General features: G+C 45.7%; 1 protein-coding gene across 2 annotated transcripts in view; it reads left to right on the top strand.

The window, feature by feature from the left end:
* The window catches only part of LOC146853827 (membrane-spanning 4-domains subfamily A member 4A-like), a 205,619-nt gene that overhangs the window by 156,674 nt on the left and 21,534 nt on the right, over window positions 1–27,411 (top strand). For both annotated transcript variants that reach the window (XM_085650403.1, XM_085650402.1), the window contains exon 6: window positions 236–373. In XM_085650403.1, coding sequence (XP_085506529.1) covers window positions 236–373 — 138 coding nt within the window. The remainder of the gene's footprint in view (window positions 1–235; window positions 374–27,411) is intronic.

Genomic DNA, 27,411 nt, shown 5'->3' with positions numbered 1-27,411 from the left:
AAGGCCACACACATCAGGCCTGGTGTGGCTTTGTAAATATTAGTGAAGCCTTTCCAGTGTTCTTGCATTGCCTTGGGTGATGAAAAGACAAAGCGAAGGTTTCATAAATATGGGCCCAGATTTATTTAATGTGGGAAAAAACACAGTCTACTTACATGAGTTATAATACCCAATTGTGATGTGAGTTCCTTTTTAGTTTTTTCTGTCATAATTCAAATTTTGTGTTCCATTTTAGATTGTCCGACAAGGCTTTGCTTCCTTGCTGATCCTTCTCCTGCTCGTTCTCGCAGTACTGGAGTTCTGCATTGCGTTTTCCACCTCAGTTTTTGGATGCACGTCGGTCTGTTGCTCTGACAACAAAGCAGAAACTCAGGTAACACGGACCTCTGATTATACAATCTCCTCTTTCTAAATATTCATTTCAAAAGAAAAGCAGCTCTTTTCTAGAAGAACACTATTGTCTCCAAAGTAACTTCTTTTAAATGTTAAAACGATTTGAATAACTCAGTATTGCTATATGTGGTGTCTTTTCTTGTTTGAATGAGAGCAGGATATATATGGGGCAGAGGGCGAAAGTGCCAGGTCTTCAGTTTAGGTTGAAGGGTTAGTAGTTGTAGACAATTATGTGCTTTTTGGACAGTATTAGTGAGTTTAGGTTTATGGTCTAAGACTCCTTGGCCACTCATTCTAAAATAGCAAAATTTTGTAGTGTTAAGAAGTTGGTCTGATGATGATATCGCAGGAAGAAGGAATTTAGGGTTCTAAGTGTGGAGCAAGAAAAGATGGCCCTATGGATCAGACACAAGTACTTTAAAAACTGTCTGGTAAAGTGTGAGCAGGTGAGGTTTGGTATGTGCCATTATCTGCATGCATTTACTACCAGCTGGGGTTGAGCAGGGATTGGGCAGTGCTTTTGCCTCAAGCTGTTGTCCAGTGGGTTTACAGGCTGTGGAGTTACACCAGGTAAAACTAGGTCAGGTGTTACTCAACCTGGTAATTATACTGCAACTGGGAGTATGAGTATCTACGTGACAACCACATAGGCAGCAAAGAAGGAAGGAGCGTGTTTTCCGTCAGCACATATCCCTCATTGACCTCAGGGAGGTGGACGTTCCACACACTGAAGAGGGAGTCCATAATGGAATTGATGGAGAAGATAGCGCCAAGTTTCCAGTCAGCAACTGCAAGGACCAGTGCCATCCCAGCACACGTAAAATGTATTTCTATGCTACACATGATGGGCTCAGGATCCTACCAAATCACAGCAGCCAGACTGGCTGACATTTCACAGGGAGAACTTTCTGCATTTCTCCCATCTATATTGGATGCCATCATAAAGACTCACACCCCAGGACCTTCTCTTCCCCAAAACTATATAACAACAACTGGACTAAAAGCAAGGCTTCGACAACATTGCTGGATTTCCTCTTGTGCTTGGTGCTATAGATTGCACAAATGCCCAATTTGTGCGCCCTGCTGCAACATTGCACCTGTACAGAAACCACAAGCATAACTACTTCATAAATGTCCAGGCGATAGTGGGCCATCAGGGAATGTTCATCAATGTCCTTGCAAAATTTCCAAGATGTGCACATGATGCATACATCTTCTGCCACAGCACCATCGATGAGCGGTTTCAGACTGGCGTACTCATTGGTAAAGTAAACAGAAATATACATTGTACAAACTAAGATAGTGTAAGGTATGACTTAATAGCCATCTCTGTGTTTGTGTCCGGATCTTGTTTCATGGGCACATAGTGGGAGTATCTCACTTTAAAATTTAGTCAATGATGGCCAATTGTGTGATTCCTTCACTGAACCTGCAGTGGAAGTAAGGAAAATCCTACTGTAAGAAGTGTTGTGTCGTCTCACACTGTGTGAAGGGACAGAACCGTAATTAATGCCATGTCAAACATATCAACTGACAAATCACGTGATGCACAATTATATTCAATACGAGAAGAAAGGATAAATCTTAGCAATGTTTGAGATGTGTGGATGTGCAATGGTGTGGCACGTCTGGATCATTTGTAAATGTCCCACCAAAATAACCGTTGTTGAACAAATATTGTTAAACTAAGCTTATGTGTCACACTTGGCAGTACATCTGTAGGCTGATCAAAGTATCAGGCGCACAAATGGGAGCATAACATCAAAGTTCAACATATGTCATGCACTGAAAATGAAACATCAAATTTTAGTTAAATCTTTACTCCAGTAACATATGTGATACCAACATGTAGCTGTGTATCAGGTATCACCAAATCTCTTGTGTTCAGGCTGAGCAGTATCCGCAACAACTGTGTAATCGGGGGCCACAGTATTATTTTTTTGATTCTTCAGTCACAATCAATTACAGCTGGTATCACAGTTTAACAAATGTAAGTTGTTTTTATTGGTCAATATGTTTTTACTAAAGTTGACATTAGCCTTCATTAGCGCTCTGCTGCTTGACAGCTATGACCCAGATTTGCTAAGCTCCTGCATCAGAGTGAAGTGGTTCACTGTATTTACTTTCCAGTACAAAAAATGTTTAATGCTGGAAATTTGACCATTATTTCTCAGCATCAAAAATACTTTGCATGCCATTGTATCGCTTTGCATCAAGAGAGCATTACTGGGCTGTTTGTGTCGGCAGATCAGCTTAAACACCCAAAGGTTTTAATGTAAAGTCCAATCTACCTTTATGGAATTAGATATATCATGATATATTTGAATGCTCAAATACCTAAACATTGCCACCTCTCACTGAAGTGGAGCATCAAGGGAACACTCAGATTGTAATTCATTGAATGTCCAGATGTGGAGCAAGCAAGATGTATTCTTGTGGACTTGTAGGTCCGACAGTTCCCAAATCTAAGTATTTGAATGCATCCCTTATATATTTGAGTGCATCTGTAACATAAATAAGTGCATAATCAGCATACATATATATTGAATGCGTATAACCATCAAGCCTTATCATTCTGCTGCTTCCCTTCCTGTGCAGTAGCTTATTCAAAAGCTCCATCACTAAGCCAAAGAATTGAAGGAAAAGGTGGCATCTCTGATGAATTCCTCTCCACCGTGCCCATGAGTCAAGTCTGTTCACTTCTCAAGTGGGCTGCTTGTTCATGATAACAAAATTAATCTGATCATCTTGATACTGTAGCAATTGTCCCTTTTCTGCATGGTCACCCTAGAACCTTTGCTTTATTCTGGATCCTATTTTAGCTGATATTAGAACTCTATCTTCTTTACCCCTGCTAAAAAGGAGTACTAAAAAAATTACAGTTTCCAAACCTGAAGCTTCTGGAGCCTAATTTGCATTAGTCTGTCAGCTGCTGCCCAGCCAGTACCAGACATTCATGAGGTGTGAAAACCGCTGCCAGAACAGAACAATGTCTTCAGCCAGGATGGGACAGATGGTGCATGTGAGCCTTATCAGCTGAGGAAGGACAGTTGGAGTGGCCCAGGAACTTCATTTTTTTGTATATATTTTTTATTGAGTTGTTAAGTTTCATATTTCCATTTCCAACAGTTGAGACATTTTGCTACAACATGTAGCGACAAATTATATTACGTTTTTAATCTTAACAGAGAACTTTTTATATGTTTCTGCAGCAAGTATGATGATATGTCTGAATGTGCATCTTACATTTGTCTGGCCACAGCATATACGGCCCAAAATATCATATGTCCTTTATAGAGTTGTTACACTGCGGGTATTGCATCGAATCTAGTTCAGCTTAGGTTCCACTGACATATTGTACATTTGATAAGGGACGGGGGAAATTAAACAAGGGAGACAGTGTACAAAACTTGGAAGAGCCCCTGTTGATTGCCTTGGTAATTGGTGTCTGGTGCGCGTGCGCTCCAGCTTGCCATTGCACAGCAAAGGACAACGGGCCTAATGCCTGTAAAGGATTTAAGGATGCTGGACGCATGCGCAGAGTTACCCCACCAGGTTAGGTGTTTGCAAGGGCTGATCTGGTTGATCCACACATTGTTTTAGTGCTGCCAGAATCGCTACCCAACTCGTAGAGATAGGTATTTTCCTGAGACCTGTGGTTTCCTCACGTCGAATCGCTATACCTTCAGCTGTAGCCCACGCAAGGGTAGAGCGCCTCCATGCTTGTATATGTGGGGGGATCAGGTGCCTTCCATCTTTTTGTGATTAGCCGCTTGGCTGTCACCATGCCCAGGTCTAGGAACCTGGAGGTGACTTTAGTGTTTCGTGTCCTATGGAATATGTATAGCAAGTATGTTGGCCAATCGAAAGGTATCTCTCGGTGCAGGTGCGGAGCATGGTCTCTACCCCCTCCCAGTACGCGCTCCGACTGCTACAGTCCCAGGGCATGTGCACCAAGCCTGCATCTACAGCAGCACACCTGGGCAGGCTGAGTCAGCACGTTGAAAGTATCTGTTGATGTTGGCTGGTGTGAGGTACGCCCTCTGCCCTTTGCGTTATATAGTATAGGATTTGTCTAAATCTATCGTTCCTGTTGATCTGAATTGGACAGGCCAGCACCCGCCCCCATTCTTTATCTGTGAATTGACGGCCCAGGTCGTGGTCTCATTTGTGGCAGAGGGGGTCTAGATTTACCACTGCATGCTGTTGCAACAAGGCTGTGAACCACCGCATCAGGTGCCTACCACATCCCATGAAGTATATATTGTACAGTGAGATGTGTTTGCGGTTTAGTAGCGAGGTCTCCCCATTTCACGGAGAGTGTAGCCATCAATGAACAGTGTAGGAGGAATTGCCCTGCAAGGAGTCCTTCATCTGCCACTAGTGTGGTGTAGGAAATAAGCGAGCCTTTGCGAAAGAGGTCACCTAGGGTTTGTATACCCGCGTCATGCCAGTGCTGTAGTTCGGCGGCTGTAAGTGTTGCCTCGGCCCGTAGGAGCCCCCTCCAGGGGGACCGCAGGGACGTAGAGCAATGTGCCCCGAGTGAGATAGAGGCTTCTTTGATAGCACCTGTATGCTATGTTCAGGAATCGGGGCTCCGGAGGCCGCACCCGCGTGCCGGGTTGGCAGAGCGCAAAGATCTGGGGAGCATGTAAAAGGGTGTGTGGTCACCGTGTCGTCACGCTGACTGTCTGCCATCCATCTGGCGATCCTTTGAAGTTGGGCTGCCAGGTTGCAATGCTCGAAGCAAGGTGCTGCCAGGCCTCCCTGGTCAACGGGTAGATACAGCTTTTTAATCGCCACCCTGTGCCGGTTGAGACCCCACATAAAGTCCCTGGCCATCTTTTCCAGTGCAGCAAAAAAAGAGGTGGGGACATAGATGGGCAGATTGGCGAAGTAGTACAGGAATCTCGGCAGAGCCACCATTTTGATCAGTGCCGCTCTACCGACCACTGCGAGAGGGAGCATACTCCAGAATTGCATCTAGGATCTCACCGCTGTCGGGGCTCTGCCTAGGTTTCTGTCAAAAAGGTCCAGGGGGGAAGCAGCCAAGCAGCCTAGCAGTAATAAACTTACCGGATTCACGCCACGCCACTTCTTCTGCCGCCACCGCCAAGAGTCTGGGGTAGCCCTCGCCGCACCAGTGTCCACAATCTCCCGCGTCGCCGCCCCGGGACCACAACTCCCGGCAGCACCAGCGGCGGCGCGTGGCTCTGACGCGGCGCAAGCGCCAGGAGGCGGACATAAAGCTCCCAGAGGCCGGCGGAGCGGGGGGGAAGCAGCCAAGCAGCCTAGCAGTAATAAACTTACCGGATTCACGCCACGCCACTTCTTCTGCCGCCACCGCCAAGAGTCTGGGGTAGCCCTCGCCGCACCAGTGTCCACAATCTCCAGCGTCGCCGCCCCGGGACCACAACTCCCGGCAGCACCAGCGGCGGCGCGTGGCTCTGACGCGGCACAAGCGCCAGGAGGCGGACATAAAGCTCCCAGAGGCCGGCGGAGCGGGGGGGAAGCAGCCAAGCAGCCTAGCAGTAATAAACTTACCGGATTCACGCCACGCCACTTCTTCTGCCGCCACCGCCAAGAGTCTGGGGTAGCCCTCGCCGCACCAGTGTCCACAATCTCCCGCGTCACCGCCCCGGGACCACAACTCCCGGCAGCACTAGCGGCGGCGCGTGGCTCTGACGCGGCGCAAGCGCCAGGAGGCAGACATAAAGCTCCCAGAGGCCCGCTTCGCGGGACGCGCCGGGCTAAGCCCGGGCAAAGGGCGGGCCCTCTGTGGCCCTCCGAGGACTTAGGAGACCGGACCGGACCCGTCCCCCTGGGCAAATTGTGATTTAAAAGAAAACAACGTATAGTAAGTTGCCACTACACTTTATTGCTACGACAATTATTTGTCAAAGTTAATAACATGTCTACGATTGTGTTGAGTCCGACAATAACGGTGGCTGATAGAGTGGGGACTCTATTGAATGGCACCCTGGATAATTATTTTACTAGAACACCATCCGGAGGCTCAACAGAACTTTCACTCGCCGAGCGCCGAGCGGAGCGTAGACGCTCTATAGAAAATATCAAGAATAGGGCACTGTCTGAGCCTAACCCCGCAGCCATTCCTAACAACGAGCTAGTCCCAGACCTTGCTGATGATACTCTACTCACAGATGGTGTACCTCTTTTGCTGAGAGACTGCGTAGTGCCTAGCACTCATTCTACTGGAATAGACATCTCAAATTCACCACATGATCCATTTTGCACTCCCAGTACATCAGGAATTTTGATTGCTGTGACACCCACTCCCCCTAAGACAACACGACAAAGGTATAAGAAACCTGTACAATCTACAAAGTACGGTCCACCACCTACCAAGAAGAGACGCAATAGGATGGAACCTACTAAGCAGAAGTTGAGCTCTACTGACTTTGGGAAGAAGGCCATCCCCCCTAGTACTAACGCTATAACTGCTGCAGTCCTCACGGATGGGACTGGAACGGACACTGTTCCTATATCAGTGTTAACTTCTGCACACATAGAGGGGGAACATAGTACTAAACACAGCTTTGAGGATAACGGGTCTAATACAAAACATACCAGCAATCTTTTGGATAGTATTGAGATGATTATGCGATCCTATACTCTAGCAATAGTGGAAAGATTGGAAAAAATAGAGAACCGACTAGGGAAAATAGAAGCAGACCTGGGTAGGAAGAGAAGTCCTACACGACAAAAAGCTAATTTAGAGTTTAAACAGGTCTCAGTTCTTTCTCCAGCGGTTAAACCCGCTAATAACTCCCGACCATCATCTACCAAAATTGGGGCAGTTCTAAATACAGTTTCAAATAACCCCATATTAGACGCCCCGTCCTCTAGCAGTCACCCTTCGAGTGGGATAGTTCTTGCCCCTAAACCCGCTCATAACAATCTCACTACCAATCAGACAAATGCTCCCTTGAGCATCGCATCAGTTAAAACTAACTGTTATCCAACAATCTCTGATAATAAATCTACCAGAGATCTGGGTAATTGTTTGAATGGATCAAAGAGACATGAGGAGGGAGGCCTCAGGCAGACCCGGGGGGAACAGTTCAGGAGACCACTACCGGATCTTCCGCCAGAGGCCGTACCATATGTTGTGATTCTCACGGGGGTACCAGAGCTCCCAGTGAACAAGAGAGAGGGTTTTTCCCAACTAAAGAATACAATAACACACTGGCTGACATTACACAGGCCAATTGCCAGTAATATAGATGGCGAAATAATTCATGTACGCCATCTCCAGTGGTTGGGTGGAAGACCTAAAGACATTGGGGGGGATGTGGTTGTGGCCAATTTTAGAGATCACAATGCAGTACGCTACATCCTGAATTGGCCTCAGGTAAATTTTGATAGTAGCATTATTCCTCGCCCTCTGACTTACTTTTACCCAAGATCTGTAGTATTTCCATCCCAACCTGCCCATGGCTACTCTTTTCCTACTACCAATTTCCCCAGTACGATGAACAATAGGAATTTTGCCTTTGTGCATCATGCAGCTTCAATTGCAGAAACATCTGGGTGGAATATTGTACCTACCAGGTCAAGTATCACTGAACACAGGAGCACGGACTATCCGGTGCTATTCACTCCACTGGAGGTGTCTAACAGGTTTGACATCTTTAGTGGTCTGGATGCCTGTGATTGAAGTCTACAGTTACTAGGGGAGGAGATAGTGGGTGCACACTTTTTAAACGCAGGAGGTTTGGTTGAGGCTTTGGAAGGGAATGTACCCACTGTTTCAAATATATCTGATGGAGTTCCTGATTTGACTAGTGTCACTATAAATGTGCCAATTAACCCTGACCACTGTACACAAACAGACAACCAAGGTAGCCGTGTCAGTGATACAACAATCCATGGTCTAATCAATTATGAAGCTGTCCCCGGAGTCACAGGTTATCTTACACCTAGTAACTGTCCAGGGAAGGCAAATGATACAGGGTGTCTGGTGGAGGTCAGTGGATCAGAGACAGAGGGAGTGTTGGTTAATAGCAGCATAGGAGATACTACAATTGTTCACAATCCTTTAAGCAGTAATGTGGAGAACCAGTTTTTGGTTTCGTGGAATGTGGCAGGTCTTAAAAATAAGTTGGCCTCCAGGGACAGGGCTACTTTTATTGATAATTATATGATTGTCAATATGCAAGAAACATGGGCATTAGAACCCCAACATAGATCAGGGTATTTTCACTTTGCAATAGCTGCAACCAAAACAAACAGAGGGAGACCTAAGGGGGGACTGACCACTTGGGTAAAACAGGATGATGGTTTTACAACTACACAATTAGAAATCAATTCAAGGGACATTCTGGCGGTCAAGTTAAAATCTCCCTCATATGGTGAACTCATCATTTTTTAATGTGTATGCCAGGGGAGAGCCGGGAGGGAAACCATCAGAAGTTGTGGTGGCACTGGGACACTATTTAGTATTTGGAGGAGAGGTGCCAACATATTAATTTGCGGAGATTTCAACTTCTCCTTTGAGCCTCTGGACCATACGGATCTAGAGCTCACGGAGGCAGAGGATATCTGTTGGCAAATCCCCCCCCCCCTTAGTCTACCCCCTATTAAACGGTGGACCCAGGCAGCCCTACAACTTAAGACCTTCAGTTTAGAACATGGGCTGAGAGCAGTGAACGGTAGGACACGAGGGGATGAGCAGGGTAATCCAACTTTTAATAACGGACTGAGCACTAGCAGAATTGACTATATTCTGGTCAATCTTGAATTTTGGACCTCAATACGTGATATGACTGTAATTCATCGTATCGAAAGTGACCATAACCTTCTCAGTCTCGAGCTGCAGCTGCACAAAGGGTTGGGGTTAATACCAGATGATATGATAGATGATATCACCATAACAAATGATACTCGGCGGGTTAGATGGGCCGAGTGTCTGGGTAAACCCGAAACCATTAGCGAAATGAATGACATGGTAAAAGACGCAACTATTGAAATGCAGGGGCAGCTGGATTACGAGGATTACTGCAGCCGGGTAGTCCATATTCACTCGACCCTTTTTTTTAAACTAAGTAAATATTTTAGTATTCCGAGGAAGAGGAACCCTGGTAAGGGGAAAAGAAAACAGGAATCATGGTATGATAAAAACTGCAGGATAGCATACAAATCTTTAGCAGATGCAGTGCGATCCACTGATAGGGAGGCTATACGGGCGGCAAGGAATCATTACAAATGGACACAAAATACCGCGAAAAAAGCGTGGGACACTAAATACTGGGAGGAGTTATTGGCAGCCAGTAAGTCCAGAGACTCGACGGACTTCTGGCATCTTGTGAGGTGGGGCATGGGGAACCAAAAACCAATCCCGGTTAATCATGTCCCGCCAGAACACTGGGTCAAGCACTTTAAGTCCCAGTTCGCTAACACAAATAATGTCCCACCACCTGCCCTAGCCTCTCTCAGCCGTCCTTTATCAGCAAACACGCTAGTGTTCACCAAGAAAGATGCTGAATGTGCCCTCAATTTAATTCCCAAAGGCAGGGCCCCGGGCTTAGATAAAATTCCCGCAGATTTGTTTCTGCATAGCAGATCAGTCTGGGTCCCTTACATTGAATTACTGGCGAACACTATTGCCAAAGGCACTACGGTGCCGGATATATGGCGGGGAGCAGAAATCATACCAATTTTTAAGAAGGGCGACCGAGCTGACCCGGGAAACTACAGGCCAATTAGCTTAATAGCCTGTATCCAGAAGGTTGTGGCCAGAATGGTACTTCTCAGGGTCCAGAATTGGATCGAGGATTCGGGAGTCATGTCTACTTTACAGGCTGGCTTCCGACCCCTGACTAGCACGGTAGATCAAGTTTTTAGATTTTCCACAATATATTGGAAATGGGTGGTTCTGGGGAGTGGCACACTATATGCAGCCTTTGTTGATTTAAAGGCTGCATTCGATCTAGTCCCAAGAGATAGGCTGTGGAGAGCGCTCTACGAGCAGAGTATCCCACCTGAACTACTTGCGGTTTTGATTAAACTACATGAAAATAATTACGCGCAGGTCAGATGGGGTAACCAGAGCCAGGTGTCCGCCAGTTTTCCAACGGAAAGGGGTGTGCGGCAAGGGTGTGTGCTGGCACCCACATTATTCACACTATATATAAATAGAGTTACAGATTATTATAGGGACTCTACTACTGATGCACCCAAACAGAACGGCATCCCCGTCCCCCTGTTAATGTTTGCCGATGACACCCTCCTATTATCAAAGACTCAGGAAGGGTTACAGAAGGCAATAGACTGCTTTGAAAAATTCTGCAATGACTACGGCCTCTCTGTTAATGTCTCTAAAACTAAATTTATGACGATGCATGGGCATAGGAACATTAGGGGCAGAGTCTTTATGAATGGGGAATCATTAGAGCAGACTGATAGCTTCAGTTACCTGGGTATTACATTGGGCTCTAGGTTACAGTGGAAGACGCATGTGGCCCATTTAATCTCTAAGCACGCACAACTATCTGGTGCCCTTCTAAGAGAATTCAAGTTGTCAGCCACTAAACCTATAGCCCCAGTATTAAAAATCTATGACTCAAGTGTAAGATCTTCCATGTTATATGGAGCGGATCTGTGGGGGTCGTCTGATATAGTAGGTTTACAAAAAGCACACAACAAATTTCTCCGCTGTATAACAGCGCTCCCACATTCCACACCAATCGTACCTCTGCGCATGGATTTGGGATGTCAGAGTCTAGAAAATATTTGTAGATTTAGACCAGTTGCCTACTGGAGAAGACTGTGGGTAACCCCAGAACTGAATCACTATGCGCTAGCACTCCTGGAGACGCGTGATATGGATTCTGGGGGTAAAATTCTCTGGTTTAGAAAGGTTAAAATTCTCCTTAAGTCCCTAGGATTGGGGGATCTTTGGGATAATCCTCAGGGGACACTATTTCCTACCAAACAACAGTTAAAAGAGGCCTACTGGTCATTCATATCCCAGGAGGAGTTTCAGTCACACATTGCTCCATCGTATACTAAGGCTTTTTTGGAGCTGAAACATACTACTGGGTATGAGATGTATTGGGATTTGATTATAATGCCTCATGATAGGAAATTATTCCATCAGTTTAGGGTAGGTACTCTCCCACTGAATACGGTCACCTGTAAATGGGCATCTAGTAAAAATGACCAAATGTGCCCTTTTTGCATAACATACCCGGAAACTATAGCACATGTTTTGTTTATTTGCCCATAATATAAGGCCCCCCGTCATAGATGGATAAGAGCAGTTTGTATTCAAAAGGTTATTAGGACGGGGATTACTGCACTGAGAATATTTCAAACTGACTGTTCTGAAACAATAGTGATAGCTCTAGCAACATTTCTGAAATGGATGTGGATAATAAGACTTGGGAAACTGAAAGCCCTCCAGTCGCCCTAAAGTAAACCTTGTACAAATGTGGTATCTTTTTATAGTTTTAGTGTGTTTTTATGGAAGACAGTTATTTATTTTCTTATTTGGTCGAGTAGGAATACCACATATGGCGTGAACTTAAATCATGCTGTTTTTAGTTTCAGTGTCATGATTTCTGTGTATAACTCAAATGTGTAGCTTAAACAGGATATACCTGATGATGAATTGTTCTTTTTATTTTCTTTCTTTGTATTTGATGATGAAATGTGTTTTTAATTTGTCTAATATGACAACAAGTCGAAATAAAGACTGTTTGATTGATTGAAAAAGGTCCAGCGGCTGGCGATACATGCTTATGCCCAAGTATCGGAATATTTCAGCAGTCCACTGTACTCTCTTGAGTATAAGGCCTGGGTCGCAGCACTCCTCTTTAAAGGCATATAGTTTAGATTTAGCGACATTTACTTTTAACCCTGATACAAGTGCAAACTCCCGGAGTATTTGGGCTAGTCGTTCTGGTACCTGAGTGATGTCTCGTCAGTATATCAACAGATCGATCATCCATGTACAGCGACACCACATGCATGCCATCGCCCAGCGGTATGCCATCAAGTAACTGTGTTCTTAGTGACTCCGCTAGTGGATCCATTGCGAGCGCGAAATTGGAGAGGGGACAGCGGGCAGCCCTGTCTCGTTCCCCGCCACACCGGGATGGCAGCCGAAATGTATGGTCCCAACTTCACTCACATCACAGGGTTTGTATAGAGTAGGCGGGTTAGCTGTAACAAATCAGGGCCTAATTTGTATTTTTCGAGGGTTGTAAACATTTAATTTCATTCTAGAGAATTTAATGCTTTCTCAAGATCGAGTATGAGGCAGCCTGCTCTCGGCCATTCGCATACGGAGTAGGTTGCGACGCAGATTGAGCACGGTGTTTCGGGATAGCATGAAGCCATTTTGGTCCACATGCACCGGGGCGGGGACTGCCGGCACTAACCTGTCCACTAGGATTTTCGCTAAGATTTTATAATCAGTATTGAGCAGGGCGAGGGGGTCGATATGTATGCTGGGTCTCTATCGGGCTTGGGCAGTGAAATCAAATGTGCTTCACATAATGTGGGAGGGAGCCGCCCTTCATCCACAGCGGCCGTGTAAAGGACGCTTAGCCGAGGTACCAATGACACTTGATACGCCTTATAGTATTCTGCCGGAAGTCCATCTGGTCCCGGGGTCTTCCCCGTGTCCAGGAACATAATTCCTTCTCTAATCTCCTCTGCCGAAGTCTGAGCGTCCAGTATCTCATTGTGCATCCGCGACGCCTGAGGCAGTTGCATCTGCTCTAGGAAAGTTGAGAGGGAGTGCGGTACATGGTGACTTTGGGATTGTTACAGCCGTTGATAGTGCTGCGTCAGGGCCTCGTGAATGTCCTGCTGCGTGTGCAGTAGAAGCCCCATGCCATCGCGCAGCGCATCTATTGGTGTGCGGGCATGTTCTTGGTGGATCAGCTAAGCTAGCAGTCGCCCTACATGATCAGCAGTGATATGAGTGTGGGCCGTGTGCGCAGTGTAATTATGACAGCGGAGGCGTTCCATCAACCCTGCATGTTGTGTGCACTGTGCCCCCAGATGATGACTGTCTCTACCCTCACCTTCCCCTTCTATTTCATGGCGCAGTAGCTAGTTCTATTTTGTTCAGACTAGAGGTGAGAGTTTTGCGTATGGTACATGTCGCACCCATGCAGTGTCCCCTTGTCGTGGCTTTGAAAGCTTCCCATTCTATTAGTGCGTCCATGTTGTGTCCTCATTAAGCTCAAAATATGCAAGGATCGACGTGCCCAGGGAAGAGCGAAAAGGTGGATCTTTGAGTGCAGCTGTTTGGAGTCTCCACGTGGGGGCAGTGGGACGCTCAGGTTCCCAGGTAAGTTACAGCAGCTAGGGGTTGTGGTCAGAGTGCGTCCGGCATAGATATTTTATATTGTGGACCAAAGGGAGCAGCGCGGGGGATCCCACTATTCTGTCTAGATGTACATGCAAGTGGTGCATGCTGAGAAGTCTGAGTAAATACGAGCCTCAGGATTTGATGGTGCGCCATATGTCTAATAACGCCCAGTGTGTCAGCCAGTCTGTGAGAGCCTGCGCGTTGGACGTAGCTGCAGTCCTGGACAAGGACGAGAACGATCTGTCCAGGTCTACATTGAGCACAGAATTAAAGTCTCCCCCCAGAAGCCAGGGGACTCCGCTCCACCCTGCTAGAATTTTTGTGAGGCCTTCTAGAAATGTAGGTTGACTGACATTCGGGGCATAGATGGACCCAATTAGGATCGGTTGACCATTGAGCCTCCTGCTCACAAGCCCATATCTGTCTTCGGGGTCAATTAGCTCCTCTTCACATGTAAACGCGACCCCTGCTCTCACTCAGATGAGGGTGCTTCGTGCACGTTCCATGTGACTACGTTGACCTGTGCCAAGCTTCCATTTTATGTTTACCAGGTCAGCATTGTGGGGGGCAAGATGCTGCAGTTCCTGGCCTGCTGGGATGTGCTCCAGTTCAGTACTACTAAAAACAGGGTACATGAGTGAACTAAACTATGCATAACCATGAGGGCGAGTTACGAGTGGAAGTTCATCCAAACTGTATTGCCCAACCTAGGGCTAAAAACATTTTGTCAAACTGACGTGTGGCATGGGTGTGCGTGGTGTATCGGCGGCAGAGAGTGGTTTTCCCTTGATTGTCATGTTGCGGTCATGTAACCCCTTGGCCTGTCCGCAGCGCAAGGGAAGATAGTGCGGGTCGCGCATGTCCCCCACCAAAGTATTAGGTATGTGTTGGGCATACCCATGTGTGAGGCAGTGCCAAGCTGTGTAAAAAAACAGTGACATATTCAACATATTATGTAACACAACATTTTGCCGGCATGACAGGTACTTGCGTGGGTGATGCTCAACAGTTCACAGGAGGCCTAGGGAAGAGTCATATAATGTCATCAGCTGTTTGCTGCGTAACCTCCGGCATTGGGAACTCTTCAGGGTCCTCGAGTCTGGATAGTGTGGAGTCCCCAGTGGCCGAGGACCTGGATGGACGCAAGTGGCAGTCATAATGGTGAGTTGCAGGCCCCAGCGTCGCGTCCACTTGTAGTGCCTCTTTCCTCTCCGCCTTCCTCTGTGCCAGGTCAGGGGCCGTGGAAGTTGCCCCGGTTTCCGAGCGGTGTCTATTGGGCCTGCTCCGACGATTTATTTTTCTGTTGAATTTCCTAGATTCTTCTTCCACAGGCGGTCTGGGACCCGTCAATGTTCCTGATTCTTCTAACCAGTCCCAAACCTTGGCGGGCGAATCAAAGAAGTACGACGATCCTTTTGCAACAACACGAAGTCGAGCAGAAAATAGCAATGAGTAATTTTCACAGCTGTATATGCATTTCTGCGGCGTTGGACTTGCCCCGTATGATCTGGAAAGACCATGATTTGGCTGCTTCCTATCTTTATGTCTGCCAGCTTGCGGGTTTCGTGGAGGATCGAGTCTCTGTCTCTGTAGTTGAGAACTTTAAACAGGAATGGGCGTGGACGGGCTCCCAGCAGTGGCTTTTGCGCCGGGACGTGGTTCGCTCTCTCAACCACAAAGTGAGGAGGCAGGATACCAGCGGGGAGCAAGTCTCTGATCCAACGTTCGGCATAGTCCTCCGGCTGTCATCCTTCTTCACCCTCCAGAAGTCCCACGATGCGAATATTGTTGCGAGCGCCCCTCTGCATCTTCTACTTTGTCTTCAAGGTCGTGCACCCGGTCTTTTAAGTCTTGGAGGGCTACGGTGTGATTATGTGTGACTGGTTTGAGCTCCTTGAGTGTTTGTTCCTGGAGGCGCACTTTATTCCTGAGCTTGTGGTGGTCAGCATTCAGAAGTGTGAAATATGAGGTAACCTTGTTGATTTTGGACTACAACGAGGAGCGGGTTTGTTCTTGCGCCTATCCTATCTTCTCCACCGCTGCCAGAACAGAGTCCAGTTTTGCAATGAGCGTTGTACGTAGTATTTCTGCGTTTGTGTCGCTCTCCGCCGCTGTCGGTTCCGAGCTGCCGGTCCGTGCATTTAGTTGCTGAAGAATATATGTTTTATAAATACCGATTACATAAAAAGTACTATCGAAATTTGAAATTTTATTTGTTAATTAAATTGCTGATATTTTGGGATTGTGAAGGGTAATATTAGCTCCTTATCATGAGAATGGCTTATAAAATGGAGGCATGTTGCATTAATAGTGTTGCTCCCTGAGGACCGAGTGTTAGAGAAGTGTGCTGCTGGTGTTGTGTTTACCGGGAGGAGTGGGGGGGTGGCAGAGTTGTTATTGTGGAGTTTTCCATGTCGCTTGTTTTGGGCCATGGATAGATACCGTTGGTGCGTTGAGCTCATACCTGGCATATGGGGCTGGGTGGGGGAGGGGTTAAAGGTACAAGGTTATACAATCCTTTCACAACACGTAACAGCTGAGTTTTGGTGGCTTAGTGGACTAATGCGTTTGCTGTGGGGGCATGTTTTTGAGCTTATGGTCACAGGTTCAATTCCTGACATGTTAACTGAGCCTTTTATCCTTATGAGGTCGATAAAATTAATAGTTCAAATTTCAACATGTTGAATGAGCTTGTTATCCTTCTAAGGTCGATACAATTAGATACTGTTGTGTAATGAAGTCGATGAAATTAATAGTTCACATTTCAACATGTTGAATAAGCTTGTTATCCTTCTGAGGTCGATACAATTAGGGACTGTTGTGTAATATATTAAAATATGCGTTATTTAGGCTAATATAGTCACAGGAAAATATTTTTTTTTATAAATACCAATTATATAAAAACTGCTGCTAAAATTTGGAATTTAATTCGTTGTTTAAATTGCCGATATTTTGGGATTTTAGAAGGGTAATTTGAGCTCTTTATTGTGATGATGGCTGTATAAAACAGAAGCATGCTGCATTTATAGTGTTGCACCGTGGAGACTAGTAAAGCGTGCTGCAGGTGTTCTTTTTGCCAGGGGAGTGGGGGTGGCAGAGTTGTTATTGTGGAGATTTCCTTGTCGCTTGTATTTGCCATAAAGAAATGCAGTGGGTGCGTTGAGCTCGTTCTTGGCATGGGAGGCAGGGTTGGGGGTTAAATATACAGTATGAAAGTAACAAGCGCGCACACTAGCCAACACACCTTAGCAGCGTAATAATAACAAGCATACATGCCTAAACCGTAAACCTCTAGATTCCATGAGAACAAATGTACGGTGTGAAAGTAACTGCATTAAAAGAAACAAAATATACAATAAACACTTTCATGCAATCAAAAAAAAAATATTGACTAGGTGAGTTTTATTTTGTATTTTGTAATGCTTTGCTGGCTTTGTGTAACATCTGGTGACCATGTTTTATAGCGAAAGGGCATACATTTTTTAGGTCTCGCATAGGCAGCGCATGCGCTGCCTCTACGAGGCATCAAGAAATCAGGATTACTACTAAAACTCCACCCATTGCATTGGTCTTTGTTTTGTTGCTTGCCATTGGTGAAATCTGGCATTGCTGTTCTTATCTTGCTCATTTTTGGCTACATCACTTCCTTTTTCTTCCGTTTCTGGAGGAAGCAGCATCAACCAAGTTACGCTGCTGGCTGTTATCTTTTTATTTAGGGACTACTTTTTTTCTTTGCTGCTGGCATTTCCACATCTAGCAGCTTCCTGCACACACCCGACCCTGTTCATTTATTAATGTATAATTTATTCATAATTAAATCAAGCTTAAGTGATGTAGCCCACGCCAAGGCTCAAACACTGTTTTTCTGCTCCAAAGTCTGCAGTGTTATTTGTTGAGCCACCTCCTCACACCATTGTTGTACTTGGTTTCAGATGCTACATTTGTCCGCCTCAGCCGTGTTTTTTTAAATTGTATCTGTCTCCCCCTCGATGTGTATTATTTTTTTTATTTGTCTCTTCCCACCCCCACTCCAAGATCGCTGTTTATTTTTTAATAATTAAATAACGCAGCCCACGCCAAGGCTCGAATCCTTTTCTCCAGCTCCAAAGTCAGAACCTTAAGCAGCGCGCGCAGCCTGCCATCTGTTTTGGGTCAGGTTACAAATGCCCTTCACTTTCGCGGCTTCCATGCTGCTCGTTCACATTCTTGTTTGTTTATTTTAGTGACCATAGACAAATGACGTCTCTTCTGTATTCTACGAGAGTTATTTTTGTCTTTCAGAGTTTGCGTCTGTACTACTTGACAAACCTATTGCGTACTTCGCAACCTTTTGAGTCAAGTGGTCTGGTGAGCTCGAGAGATTTTGGAGGCTTGTACTGTTGAAATCAATGAATATTAAACATTTGTGGAGGACGAGGAAGGTTTTCAGGAAATCTATGGAGGCATTTGGCTTGGGATGATGGTTTAACTGGAACCTTGCACATTTGCATGTTGTCTGTATTGAACAAATAAGTACATTTTCTATGGAATCGGCGAGTACAATTATACACAGTGCTTTAAATGTGCAGGTACTATCCGGCACTGAGTTCCTGCACTACTTTAATGTGAAAGGGAGAGCACCTGCACTTCTCAGCACTGCTTGAATACATTTAGTGACAGAGTACCGGCACTACTTAAGAACAAACAGGCACTCTAAAGTGTAAGTACCTGTACTTCTAGATTTCCCTTTAAAGCACTAATTATAAGTAGGGACACCAAGCTTTCAATCCAGTGATAGACATTTCATCTGGACATTGCACGTGCAGTGGCGGCTTTAAAGTGCCGGTTTCCAAGAGATGAGTCATTGGTACGCATGTCTGTGTTGGATGAAGTGTATTGTAGAAGGACGTTGTGGTCATAATACTGCAGCTAGTTCCAAACACCCTCTATCCTATCCAAAGGTGAAAAGAGCTACTCGAAGCGCAGTTGGTGATACTGTTCCAAAATACATTTAACTTTTAAGTCTCAAGCTCTGGTAAGCTTAGAAGCCTTCGAAACAGACATGTCAGATAAAAGTCTTACTTTAACTTTGCAATTCCGTAATGATTGAACTTTTTTCTTATGAAAATCCATGCTATTTATTAAATGGACTTAATTGACACCCGCTCAATCGTGCATAGCAATCAAATTAATGTAAAGTGCCTGGTCTCTACACTTTTTCTTCTCTTCCCACCAATAAATGCATCGACAATGTGTCTGAAAAGAGCACCAATCTGGTCACCCTTGCACAACACAACAGTGCTGTGAATGTGGGTGGCACTTCATTTAGCATGCTTCTAACCAAGCACTCCCCCCCTACAGTGTAATGTGCTATCCATCTGCTGATTCACTTCAATGCGTTATCAGGGAAGGAAACTTTATTTTAATGCAATTACAATACAGTCCTACTACAAAGAATCCCCAGACAATACCACTCCCACTTTGTGCCCTGTTTGCCCAAACACGCTATATGCCCTCCACAACACTGTTTTGAGCCAATCAGACTCCTTGCTCTATCATGCAATCTATTCCTGCACCTGTAATGCTTCTACTTATCCCCAATGTCTACAGCATTATGCAACACTGAAAAATAAAATTATGTGGGGGGGTGCTAGGTGGAGCACACGCAAGATGGCCGCACTATCGTGAGGCTCCTGCAGCCCACGCCAAGATTCCTAATTTATCCGACTCATAGGCATCTATAACGGCCAAAACTACAGCCATCCAGAGTCCACAGCCAGCTGACACTCTGGTGCGAGTTTCAACTCGCTACCATTCTCCTGCCCGCCACTGCAAGATCATCCTTACCACACCGCAGTGGCCGACTGGGAGACGCAGTGCGGCAGATTGGCGGGCAGCAGTGCGCGAGGCCGTGGATTCCAACGTGGCGGCTGGGCCTCCTGGTGCGGAGTTGGAGTGAGAAGCCCCACACCGGGGAAAGCGCAGCCACATATCACGGCCAGACACTGCAGCAAGACCGGCACGGTTCCCGGGAGGCAAGTCGCGCTAGCCCCGGAGGGCGTACAGGCAGTGAGTGGCTCAACACGCTAGAGGAGCCCACAGGACTTTCTCCGCCCTATCTCCACGAGCGCAGAGAAAGGTAACGTCTGCCATCACAGTGATATACAGCGTGCTTCCTGGGCCTACCTTTATGAGACTGTGGTCACAACAGCAGGACAACTGGACCTCGAGTGCTTCCCCAGAAATACTGTCAATGCCTCAACTCTGTGATATTAAGGGGGGCCACGCTCATATTGTTGGAGTCTCCTGGCCCGCTGACAACATCGGCAGTATCATTCAACTGCATCGAGTTTAGCGCACGCTCAATGCATGTGCGGTGCTTTGCGGCCACAGGGATGTGATCATCTGGTGGCTTCTGTGCACTGCGCTTCACCTATTTGCACAGCGGGCCTCCGGCTGCACTATATCCAAGGGAGAGGGACAATAGAACCACCGCATCACACTGACCCATCCCCCCTCAACCGATTCAGCGAGCACAACAGACGATACTGCCGCTACACTACAGAGGTCTGTGCCAATGATCATAGTCGAGGCCCATAATGGGGAAACCAGACACAAGGCAACCACGGCTCAATTTTGAGGCTAAGAAAAATACTCGCACGCCACAAGATGGGCAAGATATGACTGGGGGGGGGAGTCGCCCAAGACGTTTCCACCACACAGACTGAAGACATGAAAACTATTCTTCAAGAGGTCAGGCAAGGCTTCGCCACCATAGCCGATAAAGTGGATAGTATGTCAACACGCATGGACGCCATTGTTCATAAACTTGAGGGTCATGAGGAACATATAAAGGAGTGCCGCATATCGAACACTGAAGACACCACCTCTCAGGTCACAACACAAGTTGCACAAATGGTCAAACTGTTGAAACTCATAGCGGCCAAGAACGAGGATTTGGAAGCGAGAAGTAGGCGCAATAACAATCAACGTCCTAGGTATTCCGGAAAAGTACATTGAGATATTACTGTTATCGCCCATAGGTGCAGAATCCTTCTCATCCCAGTTTAACGTCGAGTGCGCGCACCGCACTCTGGGGCCACAACCACTGCCGGGGAGCACAACTCAGCCTATTATCGCAAGACTCCTGAATTATAGGGACCGGGACATAGCACTTCGAGTGGCAAGAAGCAAACAACAACTCACCTTTGATGGCATCACGTTTTCCATATATCCCGATTTCACGGCGACAGTGCAAGAAGAGAGGCAGAAATTTATAGCTGCAAAAAATAAACTGCGACAGGCCCAAATAGACTATCTACTGCTATATCCAGCACGCCTTAGAATTGCTTATCAAGGCAAGCAACGCTTCTTTACTTAACCACAGCAGGTGGATGAATTCCTAAAACATCTGAAACGCACTGACCACAATCCTGGTTCACCTACTACTTCACAGCGTTCCACCTTTACGACTGCAGAGTCTGATTCACACTGAATGATAACCAGTTCCTCATCAGGTGTCCAAGATGTGAGGCGGGACACGGCGGTGGCCAGAGACTCGTACTTGCTACATACACTCTCCAGAGCCCCAATCCGAACAATACGACGGTACCGGATGCCATTGTGGTACTTCACTCTAATGAATCGCCGGGCACCCTCTGCCCTCTCTGAGATCATTCATACCACCTACCATGATCTCTGGCGGCGAGGTGTACTCATGCCGGCACCTACGGGTTCCCCCCAGCGGGCGATCCCACATTGTTTTCAGCTGCATAATATGCGCAGCATATTCTGTTTCGTTGTTGGGATATTGGGTGGTAGGGAGGGAATGTACTACTGGCATGCTGGGGTTGCTTCAGTGGGAGGGGGTGGGAAAGGGGGGGGTTCAGTTTCAGCGCACTCACAGCAAAGCAGGATAACCTGGAAAATTGTTCCATATTCACAATCATACTCACTGAGCAACTATTGAGCCACTCAGCACACACTCTCTGGACTCATGACTGACACGGTCTCCTCTGGGAAACTAAACATCATCACATGAAATGTCCGGGGGTTGCGAGATCCATGTAAAAAGCGCCAGATATTAGCCTATCTAGATAGACACCAAATCAACATAACGATGCTACAAGAAACACAGAGTAACCCCAGGCATACTACTACTTTTGCGCCGAAATGGGCCGACCATAGAATCTTCTCATCCTATTCATCCTATGCCAGGGGTACAGCCATAATCATCAAAAAATGCACACCCTTTGTCCTGGCAGGCGCACTCAGCGACCCTGATGGGAGATACTGCCTTGCGTGGGGGTGACTGTAACGCTGGCATGCTGCTATGGCCCCAACGTAGACACCCCGGATTTTTTCACGACCCTCTAGGGCAAGATCGTGGAGATAAGCTCCACCCATATAGTGTGGGGGGCGATTTTAATGTGGTACATGACCCCTCCATCGACCGGTCCAACCCTGCCCCACAAGATCCTGCGCGGCCCTATAAGGCATAACTAAAGCAAGCTTCCTCATTGATGCATGGCGACACACGCACCTGCACAAACGTGAAGGCACACATTTCACTACGCAGGCCACATCGTGGGCACGTCTGGATTACTTGTTTCTTTTACGGGGACTTGGGCTTTCCATAACGAGCGTCACGCACTTGGCGCACACATACTCAGATCACTCTCCAGTTTTATTGACATTGACCTCACCAGGCTACGGCAACCCCACTGTGCGGATGGCGCTTGCAACCCTCCACGCTATTAGACACGGTTTTCCATACTGAATTAGGAGACGAAATACAAGACTTTTTCCGTAGGAACAGGGACTCGATGGAGGAGGTGGGAACCATTTGGGAAGCCTTTAAAGTTACCATACGGGGTATTTGCATATCCAAGAGTGTGGGGGTACTTAGGGACATACAAAACACATTGAGGAAGCTTGAGATTGAGCTAAAGACATTAGAGACACAACTTTCTAACGGCTCGAATGGAGAGATCATGCGGAAATTTCGCGACACACTTTCGGACTACACAGACACCGTCAGTCGTGAAGCCAAATTCAGGGGCAAATACTGGATAGCCAGGAGAGATGGGGAGGGTGAGTGCCCTGGGAAAGCGCTAGCAGAGACTATACGCAAGCCACGGTTCTCCAATTACATCATGGAAATATGAGGGTTGGACGGTTCGCTCCATCGCAACACAGCAGACATTTTTTATATATTCACTGGGCATTATTCCTCGATCTACACTTCCACTAGAACTGACCAACTTGACGTTGAGGAGTACCTTGGTGACGTAGCATTGGAATGGTTAGGAGATGCACAACATAAATTCTTATGTGCCCCTTTCGAATTAGATGAGATACGCGAGGCTATAATGCACACACAGTCAGGGAAAGCCACGGGTATGGATGGCATACCTATTGAATTTTATAAGACATATATAGACTAATTAGGTCCCATCCTTCACGAAGTATATGAACACTTCCTGGAATCTAAGATGCTCCCCCCTTCCATGAGGACAGCTCTGGTAACATCTCTGCTTAAATCCGGAAAATCACCAACTAACAGTGATTCGTATAGACCACTCTCCCTGAATAATTGTGACACTAAAATCGTGGCTAAACTCATAGCCACAGGCTCAGTCTCCTCATGGATAAATTGGCCCTTCCTGACCAATCAGGCTTTATACCTGGAAGAGCAACTACCCATAATTTGAGGACCCTCTTCACAGTTCTCCATAATATAGCGCCGGAACTCCCCTTGGCTGCGGTCTTCCTCAATGCCACTAAGGCATTCGACTCAGTCGAATGGGATTATATATTTGGGGTAATGGGACGAATGGGCTTCCCCCACTATTTCTGTCATGGATACAGCTTCTCTACCATCGACCTACGGCCAGGGTTCTTATTAACGGTCACATTTCCCAGCCTTTGATATTTCTGGAGGCACTAGGCAAGGCTGCCCATTGTCACCCTTACGCTTCGCCCTAGTGGTAGAACCATTGGCGGCAAAACTCCAGCAACACCATCAACACAGGGCACTCCATTGTAATTTATGACAGATTCTCGTGTCTCTATGCGGATGATATAACCTTATACATCAGAAACCCGCAGGAGAATCTGAATCCCGTCTTACGAGAATTCATAGTATTTGGAAAGCTATCCGGTATACATATTAATTACCAGAAATCCAACCTTTTCCCTCTCATCACATCAACCCTCAAATTCCCCCTAGATATCCTGCTAGAATGGTGTGACACTGACTTGAGGTACTTGGGTATTCGCATTTCCCGAGAGAGGGAAGAGCTGATGCGCTGATGCACCTTAATTATGGCACGACAATTGAGCGCATCAGGGAATGCGTCACCCGTTGGATTGCATTACCACTATCTTTGGCAGGGGGAGTGTCCCTTATTAAAATGGTTATACTCCCACAATTACTCTATTTCTTTTTAAATATTCTAACTACCTTCTAATTCTTCTAATGACCTAACTTTAGGACTCCTAAACTGAGAAAACTCCTAATTTTAATACTTTCGGGATTCACAGAAGGCATTTAGGAGTCCTAAAGTTAGGACTCCTAACTTCTGTGAATACCGAAGTGAGTAAGTGTCTTCTGTGAATACCAAAATGAGTAAGTGCCTTCTGTGAATATGAAAATGGTAGTAAATTTAGGATTTTGTCTTAAGTTAGTTCTGTGAATCGGGCCCGAGGGCTTTACTTCTACACCAATCAGTTCTTTAATGCCTGCTGTGTAGACTTCTTGTGCTTAACTACATCGAGATCTAACACTCAACCATTCTTGAATGCCACTGACTTAGCAGAGGTATGGTAGATATAGGGCCTAATACCTCTTAATTTTCACCTTTCAGGATTCTTCATATTGGCTCAGGAGAAGGAGCATGTTCAAAAACGAAGATAAGTAATTAATCAATTATGAGGGAGATAGAAGGAGATGTGATCCATTCACCTTCCAGTCAGTAGTTTGTAATCAAAAATAGAATGGATCACTCGTACCTGTTGTCCAGGGTTATATGGTTTTTCAACTGTTCCTTAAAAAACCCTCATTCATGTTTAGGTGGTTCGTGTGGCAGTATATCTTGATTCTCCGCATAAATAATGTGACAGCATCATCATTGGGTTTTATTTATGCTTCCTCCACCCGGAGGGAACCACTGGATATTTGCAGTAGTGATCAGAGATAAAAAATAAGATAAAGTGCTCGTGTTCAGTGAAAAAGTATGTTAAAAAAGGGGAAGATATTTCCTCATGCTACCTAGACTGTATTTTTTATTTATGTCTGGTGCATGGGAAAAGGATAAAATGGGAGGAAGTTGTGCAGAGCGGGCGTGTAATGTGTCCACTGCACAATCAGTCCAAGAAGTGGGTCGACATGTTTCAGCCCCTTATTCGCCCCGTAGGGTCGGGGGGGCTTTCATCAGGACCTTAAGGGTGTTGGGTGGTGATAAGTGGGGGTATTACCCACTATAGAAGTGAGGGAGGAGTTCAGATGTCAATTCGTTGAGCTCCTAAATAAAGGTTTTTACCTGTGGGGGAGAAAGTAGTACAAAAAGAGGATATAACAATGTCCTAACATAGTAAATTAAAAACCAATGATGGAATATGCTGAGTTGTAGCATGAAATGGCAAATCTTTTAGATACAGTAAAATTGCAAGTGGTGTTCGAACACGCAGCAAGTTATCACATCGGGACATAAGCAAGTATAAAAATGGCAGATCTTTTCATTGATATCTGTATACGTATGTTAGTACAGTCATTTCTTATTGGTCTGAACTAGGACAGAACAGTCGCAATGTGTACGTGAAGTTATAACTGCTCTCTTTCAATATCGCTAATCTGCTGGTTATTGACATGGTAGCTTGCTCCAAAGGTCTGTTAAAAGTTCTTGCAGGAGAGAAACAATGCCAACAAATAAACAAAAAACTAGTTGTTTTCACGTGGGAACGGTACAAGATTATACTCCAGCGTTGGCTAACCGTGCTATTGGTAGTAAGCGCTGTTAACAAACCAAACGTGACCCTTTATCAATCTTGGTGAGACGTTTTTACAGACACATTCAATCTAGTTGTTTATCGTAAGCGCGATTTGGCAATGCGGCATGGTTAAGAAATGGACATGCAATTGGCAGGCTGCGGTGCAGTTCGTTATTATCAAAACGGAACATGGCTCTCTATCAATATCATCTACATGTATTTTAGCTTCAGTTCTCAGTGCTGGGTGTTAGTAGTCAGAGAGACAGACAAACGGAACATAAATATGCTGTGTCGTCCGTGTACCTTAAAGCGCTTCAATTCGAGGCTTCAGTAGAAGGATATGAACGCGGTTAAGCTATTTTTGGAGAAAGGGGAGAGGGAAGAGGGAGGGAAGAAAGAACAGCAAGACAAGGTTCAAATTGAGAATTCAGTGATGGAATAACGTTACATGTCTTCTGTCCAGGTTGTTCTTCGTAAGATGTTCATACCGAATTTTCGCTGTGTGCACGACTTGTGCTGATGCTGTCTTCCTGTTTGTGAGGGACAGCCCGGTTCAATTGATCTTTTACTGGGTAATGCGGAGTGAAGAAAGACTACTATGCTGCCGGTGGTAATGCCTCCAGTATTTGTATTATATTTTTTTATATTTTCACGAAGCGAATTAAAAAATTGTGATAGTTATGGATATTGCTTAGAAATTATTTCAATGAGTTTTGGGTATAATGTGAGACTTGTTTGTCTTTGTAAACTTTACTGGTTGTGAATTTGTAGTCGCATTGAGCCAGGGGATATCTGTGCTGCTAGTGTTGGTAGCGCCTCCAATTTTGTATTGTAATCTTTCAAGAAAAAGAATGGTTTAATAAAATGGTGATAGTTATTAATATTGCTTAGAATGTTTGCGAAATCTTTTCAATGAGCTTCAGGTGTTGTTTGTCTTCATGAATTTTACTGGTTGTGAATTTATAGTACACTGAGCCTGGGAATGTCATCATTCAGACCTCCTAAGTTCGTTTTTAATCGGTGCACCCACCTTTGTTCTTTCTCGAACAGTAGTTTCTCGATGTTTGGTGATCTCGACACCATAGTTTCTAGAATAATCCATTTGAGGTCATCAAGGGTGTGCGGATGGTCAATGAAATGGCTACTCATCTTGGTGGTGCTTCGTTTGCATTTGACGTTACTTCTGTGTTCACAGATTCGCTGCTTAATTTTGCGACACGTCACCCCAATGTATTTAAGTTTGCATGGACAGGTAATCATGTAAATAACATGCGTTGCATTGCAGTTAGTGTGTTGTCTCATCGTCCATTTTAGGTTAGGTGTTAGTTCAATGGATTTCGTTGTTTCTGTCAAATGGCATACGGAGCAATGGCCGCAAGGAAAGTGACCTACCACTGGTGGCAGACCCCATAAGGTGTTTGTGGTTCCATTTGTCTTCTCTTCCAGAGGTCGGGTGTGCACTAGCATGTCCTTGAAATTTTTGGTTCTTCTATTCGCAAAAAGGGGTTTCGGCCAGTCTAAATTGCCTGATGTCAGTATGCGCCAGTTTTTATTGATAATTTTCTTGACCGCATTGCTGGTTGTGTTATATGTTGTAACAAATGTCAGTTGGTCCGGCGACTGAGTTTTAGGTATTGTTTCGAGAGGACTCTCTCTGGGTTAATTTTTCGCTCTTTTTTGGCATTTGTTGACAATTCTGG

This window comes from Triturus cristatus, chromosome 4_1, assembly GCF_964204655.1.
Source record: "Triturus cristatus chromosome 4_1, aTriCri1.1, whole genome shotgun sequence".
In the NCBI taxonomy this organism is placed as follows: domain Eukaryota; kingdom Metazoa; phylum Chordata; class Amphibia; order Caudata; family Salamandridae; genus Triturus; species Triturus cristatus.
Note: the sequence above shows the minus strand (reverse complement) of the source record. Positions and strands in the feature narration are given on the sequence as shown.